The sequence below is a fragment of the Xenopus laevis genome, chromosome 4S (genome assembly GCF_017654675.1).
Source record: "Xenopus laevis strain J_2021 chromosome 4S, Xenopus_laevis_v10.1, whole genome shotgun sequence".
Taxonomy (NCBI): domain Eukaryota; kingdom Metazoa; phylum Chordata; class Amphibia; order Anura; family Pipidae; genus Xenopus; species Xenopus laevis.
Genome location: NC_054378.1, coordinates 87,260,978 through 87,267,963, shown reverse-complemented (window position 1 = coordinate 87,267,963; position 6,986 = coordinate 87,260,978). Strand labels below are relative to the sequence as shown.

Sequence of the window (6,986 nt, the reverse complement as noted above, 5' to 3'; positions counted from 1 at the left end):
GGTTTTTGAACTAGATCCGCTTCTATCTTCCCCTGTTTTGTATCCAGCTTACAATGGGATTCAAATATAACAGTTTGACTTTTCTCTGAAAGAAATACATTTCATTGCATGACAATGTGATATTTCCTGATAACTAGCTTGTGACACGGGACAGGATTTCATTAGAATTCATTGTGGAATTGGAAAGTGTAATTAACTCATCCACCATATAACCTTTCTGCATGAGCAGCCATTAAAGAAAAAAACTCTTATTTCAGGTATTTTATCCACAAGCAGGCTTTCTTAATGAGAAAAAATTTGTCAGCTTTTAGGCAGAATACCTTGGGGACTGTATGTACAGTATATTTTCCTTTTAATAAAGGTTTGTGGATAAATTGTGTACTTTTATGGAAATATTTGCGATACAGGATATTCTTTTTGGTAATATTTTTGGTAATATGGTCCCCAAAAACTGATTGGATGCAACTTAATATGTTTTGTATTAATTGACTAAATTTTGTACTTTTGTGAAAATATTTAAGTTACAGGATATTACTTTTTTTTAGTTTGATGTGCTCTTGATGATAGGGGCTGTATTCTGATAATGTTGGCCCTTTTAACTGTCTTACCATATCACCTGCATAGATGTTGCCTTGCACCCAAAATGAAAATTTTTGAAAAGGTCATTGGCCTGTTTAGCACGACAAATCAAAAAGCAAAAAGTGTTAAACAATTAGATGGGGGAGTATTCTAATATTTATTTGGACATATCTAATCCCTGCTTTATTGTTGTTCTGCAGTTTAACAGCCTAACAAAATTAAAACACAAGCAGTAATCTTCTAGACCTTTTGTGGAGAGTTGCCACCTTTTTTAATATAACAATAGCCTTTCTATTGCTACTATCTTTTGCTTAATTATAACATAAAAGATTAGTTCTACTTGCTGGGATAGTATAAAATCTAGCACATGGCATAACAATGAGTCACACCCTTTACAAAGCTTTCCAATGTATGTAAACACAGAAAATAGCATTCCATGGAAAATAATCATGAACATTAATATTTCATTTGTTTCATGTAAGGTTTACCGGAGCAGAATAGCGTTGGAAATGAAGATAATAAATCAATTATACCAATTTTGCCATGCTTTAAAATTAGATAAGCATGGTCCTAATTTACATGGCATCATTATTTTAATATTACAAGAACAAGTGTATGGGGAACAACATAACAAAATACAAAAATCACAAAACTGAGACTCAGTATTTGTACCCTTTTGACATGGTGAAGACTTAGTAGAATGTCAGCTTAATAGTCTACACTAGCTCTAAGTAGGAAGTCGCCATTCTGAAAGAATTGCTGGGGCAGCTGTGAGCCAGAGTATTGTGGCTTCGTAGGCTGGTTGTGAGAAAAAAATAACCTGACCTAAAGTCAATTTCTGTTTATCAGAATCCTAAAATAAACAAGTCATGCAGGAATTCCTTATAGCAGCCTTGACCCCTGCCCAGCTAATGCTGGCAAGCATAAACCAGGGAATCCTAGCTCACCTGCAATAACATTTCTGACGACTACTTGGGTTAAAATTTGTTTATTTAAATCTCCTGAAGTCCAATGTTTATTAATACAAGTCACTTGCTCAAACTAGATACACATGTATGACTGATACCTATGTACATACTGCCAAAATATCATAGCACAAATGATTATGGTTCCTTTGATATTGATAAATTACAAATCTCCAAATTGATTTATTTTATGATCACTTCATTCCCTTTCATTCTTTCTTACATGAGGCTTGCCTTTACCACCTCAGACCAGGCGAAGTGCAATAGAGTAGATAGGGATTGCTTCAAAAAAAGTTGAAAAGTCCCAAAAACCGCTGGCGTCTTTTCCTGGTGATAGGCTGATGATAGGCTGAAAAAGATAAAAAAAATTTTTTGGAGGGTACAGTGGGCAAATGTATAGGGCAAAATAACAACTCTATTTTATTTTATGAATCTTTCCCAGGCTTGTGTAGTGTAATGTATTTGCTGCTACATATACGTCCATTGTACTTTAACTTGGTGCCGTATGCAAATTAGGCATCACTAGCGTAACTGCGCTTTCCTTGACGAATTAACGCTAGCGCAACTTCGTAACCTTTCGCATCCCTGAGCGCAACTTTGGATTTTAGTGAATTAGCGGCGCCCTGGCGAAGTGCGGCGAAGTGTGGCGAAGCCTGTGCTAGCGCAACTCTGCAGGTTAGTGAATTTGCCCCTATATACTTAAGTCTGAACCCAAAAAAAGTACACATGCAAACACCACCTAACAATGTCATTTCAAACATCAAGAAATAATTGGAAATTATTTTTCATGGAAAAAATCATCAAACTCTAATTTGTATTTTAAATTATAGAAAGCAATGAGAAAAAAAAGATGTTGTTCTGATACCCAAAATACAAAGTTTTGATCGTATGTTCTGGGGCCAAGTATTTACATACCTGTATATGCCTTGCCTGAAATCCCTTTGTAATTCCCAACTTGTCAAAGCATAATATATTCTCATTGATTTTCGGAAATTATCAATTAATGTTTGTCAATACTAGTTGAATAATTGTTGCACTTAAATGAAAATGTTAATATTTGTAATAATCTCTGAGTATAAAATGTATAAGTATGTTGAGCCCATTTTTGTTTCTGGCTGACTGCCTACATGACAAGTTCATTTTACATTTACTAGAACATATATGAGAGGATGACGTGTGTTTATATGCACAGTCAGGGATGTAATTTTTCTTTTATCGTGTATCTTATTTAATGGTGAGGTCCACATAATGAGCAGCTATATTAAGCATGCCAGTAAGAACATTTTCCAGACTAGGCTGGTATTGTAGTGGGATACTTTGCTGCTATGTATTCTCTGGTTGGATATTTCTCTCTGCTTGTAAGTCTAAAAACATGTACACAATGTTACCACTTCTACTGTATCACTATCTCCAGGAACAGAACTAGTAATACTAGTAAGTAATAATATAGGGAATATTTTACCCCCTTGAACTTGCAACTGGAGAAGGAGGGGAGATAGAAGGACTGATCCAAGTGAGGAACTCCTGTGCTTAGCTGTTGTTATTATTAATATATATTCTTATTATTATATTTATATTAATCATATGATTGTAAGAAAAGTAATAGGCCCATGTGAAATGCAAAATGTAGGCAGAAGAGCGGCTGTAACTTTCTAGTAAATCAGTTATTTCCCATGCTAATCTCATTGTCCAAACCATGAAGATTTTTTTTAATGTGCTAATACATTTTGCTGATTTTATTTTTTTTATATAATAAACTAAGACACACTACATACTTCTACTACAAACATTTCCTTAGTTTGTTGCAAACTGTCATACATAATTGTTCATATTTTGTCTTTTAGCTGACTGAGGAATGCAATTACATCTGTTATATATTCCTCCTGTATATTGCATTCCCTTAATAGGGAAGTAAGGAGAACGAAAACATTTCCTCGTTCAGGTTCCAAACACAGCTGTCCATCTGTCTATTTTTCTGTCTATATCAGAGAATATATCTTTATATATCAGCTGCAAATAAAAATAAGTGGAGTGTTATTATCAGTGGCCTATTAAAGGTACATTGTTGCTATGTCTTAGGATATCTAGGCTGTGTAAAAGCTTGGCGAAGCTCTGTTTTTTATTATATATTTTCTTTATAATTTGATGAATGATATTTAACTGGTTGCTCTAATGAAAAACAACATGGAAGCCCCACTAAAATGTATTAACAAATGATGTGCAGATAAATAAATCTCCCTGCACAAAATAAATGATACCAATTAATTTACCAAGGATTTATAAAAAAATACACTAATAAGTAGGGTATACTTTGACACGCACTACCTCCATGACTGTTGTGCAGGGTTTAATATTTCACTTTGAAAACAGCTTCCTACCAAACCATAACTGATAAAAGATGCAACCTTTCTAAATGGCCAGTATTATTAACCATGCATAGATTTCATGTTTTGGGTGCTGAAACCTGTAACTCTGCACTAGTGCCTACGTTGTTTATTCCTGCTATATACTGTGGTTGCACTTAGGTCAGAGTATTAACTTAACTTACACAGGTGTCAATGCTATTTGTATTTATTTATTACTGTTGATTTCAGGATTATTGTTGTGTGCAAAGAAGGCAAGTGTATTGCTTAAAAGTGAATCCCTGGAGTGGAAAAGTTTATCAACCAGTAAAATCATTTACAGTGATTTCTATAACTAAATTAAAGGAGAAGGAAAGGCCTATTTACTTGGAAGATGCCAAAAGTTAGGCACCCCCAAGTGATTTTATATACATACCTGAAACCCTGGATCGATGCTCCTATCAGGAGAAAGCTGCAGAGGTCCAGGGGGTTCTTCCAGCGAGCACTACGGAGCGATCGGCTTCCTCCTCCTTTTTTTAAATTTCCCGGGGGAAAGATGCATGCACAGTAGAATAAAATAGCCAACTTCTTTGTTAAAGTTCAGCTTTTCAAGCTACTGCGCACGCACATCCGCACGAAGAAAGAAGAAGAAGGAAGCCGATCGCTCAGTGGTGCACGCTGGAAGATAACCCCGGACCTGTGCAGCTTTCTCCTGATAGGAGCATCGGGTTTTGGGTAAGTATATACAATCACTGGGGGAGCCTAACTTTTGGCACCCCCAAATGAATACAGCCTTTCCTTCTCCTTTAAATTCATGCCATGATTATAACTGGTAAAGGATCTGTTATCCAGAGTGCCTTGGACCTGGTGTTTTCCAGATACAGTATGAACACAAAAAAGTGCCTGAGCATCTATGTACTACTGTACATACTACTTGTATAATTACATTGTCATCAGCCTTGATTTATGTTGGGTGGAGAGACTTAAAGGAAAACTATACCCCTAGAATGAATACTTGGCCAGCAGATAGTTTATATAATACTTAGTGGTCTGTTAAAGAATCTTAATCTGTAATAACTGAAAAAAAAACACAGAAATTTGTTCAAACTTTCATAACCTGCCAAATTTTGTAGAATGAACATGGTAATTAGGGGGTGTGGCCACAAAAACAGGATTGGTCAAAACATTGTTGGGAGGTATGTTATACAGATATCAGCAAATATCACCCTTTTACATCTTTTTTGCCCACCATGTAAGAGGCAGCAGGACAGATGTGGGAAGATACAGTAACATGCAGCACAACTGGAGCAAGGGTGCTGTTGAACTATACCAGGATTAGGTGCCCTCTAAAAGGTACAAGATTGCACTCCTTAGTGTGCCTAGTATTTACACCTGCTCATGGTATGCCCTAATGAATGTCTTTTACAGAGAAACAATCACCCTGAAAGGAATAATTATTTACTGAAAAAATTAAACAACAGGGAATGGTATTGCTGGATTTGTACCATTATTTTTGGTTAATATTACTCTGAATATAGCTTTCAAAAAATGCAATTACTTCAATTATTTTGGTTACATAATGTGTTAGATAATGTTAGATTCTGTAACATAGGTGTGTTTTGTGTTACAGTACCGCACCCTTCTCCTATATATTAGGGGAGGGATGTGCATCATATATACAGCGTCCAGCAACTTTATTGAAGGTCAGCAGGTCCTGCTGGGAGATCAGACTGTCAGAACAATTTACTGAACTTCAGAGAGAAATACACTGGGGAGTGTGTGTAAAGTGATGCTGTCACAGGCACAGAGAATCCCCTAACTTAGTTCCGTCTGCAGTCCCTGCTGCCTTAGGGAAAGCACAGAGTTTATTTCTGTAGCCTGAGTGGAAAGAAGAATATCATTGGACAAGGGGACTGGCTCCCATCCAGCATGAAAGCTGTATATACTTGTGACAAGAGGCGCTTGCCTCAGACCGAGGGAATCACAGACTGCTCCTGTCAAGAGTCATAGACAGCTTGTATCAGAGTGCTACCAGCAAGTTCCGCTAAAGGGCAAGGCACTGTCTATAAGAAGACACAGACTGTGTCAACTGAGGGGGAAAAAACACTTTATATTCATTTCTTCTCAAGAAACCTAAGAATCCATAAAAAGCCAAGATGTGCAAAGGATTAGCTGCCCTGCCTCACACCTGCCTGGAAAGGTGAGATATTATGGGACTGTGTGTGTGATACTGAGTATATGGCTTTGGTTTGTTCTATGCATTAATACTAAATAATTACAGTTTATATGAGCCAGGAGGCTGCATTGTATCATGATACAGAATATTTACATAACTATCTGTTGAAGGAGTAAAGCAAATGAAGATGTTTCTATAGCTACTCTAGAAAGCACTGTATACAGGTCTGTAAGTATAGCCCTCTGTGCTAGACACTTCAGCTAATATATTGTTACTTACTGATCTAATAATCTGCTTGTTGGACTGTAAGTAATAGATGTGGGTGGTAAAAGTATCTTGTCACACTACACACAACTTAATCCCCTTCATAATAATAAGGTGTTATTGAGTAATAGCTGCGAGAAATCCCCTTTTCCAGGCAAGAGCCTTTCCTGGCATACCCCTATAATATTATCCTTATTATGTAGTGTTAATATACCTTGTGTTTAACTATTTAGAGACAGGACAGGACTAGAAGACACACTTTGACAAGTTCAGTGAGTGAACCATCAAGCCGCTTCTTATTGGCAGTTACTCAAAAGGAGAATTTGTATTTTTTGTATGGATTGAATATTCTGACATGGAAATCCCAAACTGGTTGCAGCGGATTTGAATTAAATAAGTTCTTACAGTGATTAACGTTAAAGAGACATTTGTTTGCCCCTTGTTTTCCAGTTTGCATTCTATTTGGATTACTGATGGGTAGTCCAGTAGTATCAGAAAAAGAGATAGCTGACTTAATTTCATAGTTGGGAACTTTACAGATAATCTAGTTTTAGCCATTCTATCAGTAGTGCCCATACTTTACTTATGTGAGGTCTACTTTTAGCGATGATTTCTTATTATGATCTACATCCATAATAGCACTGTTAGCATTCTGTTCTA

General features: G+C 36.3%; 1 protein-coding gene across 1 annotated transcript in view; it reads left to right on the top strand.

Annotated features, from left to right (window-relative positions):
* The first annotated feature begins 5,175 nt into the window (after positions 1-5,175).
* rgs5.S (regulator of G-protein signaling 5 S homeolog) overlaps positions 5,176-6,986 on the top strand; it is a 35,979-nt gene continuing 34,168 nt past the window's right edge. Inside the window, exons 1-2 of the mRNA XM_041561538.1 lie at positions 5,176-5,239; positions 5,517-6,086. Of these exons, the coding sequence (XP_041417472.1) occupies positions 6,043-6,086 (44 nt within the window). The 5' untranslated portion in view covers positions 5,176-5,239; positions 5,517-6,042. The remainder of the gene's footprint in view (positions 5,240-5,516; positions 6,087-6,986) is intronic.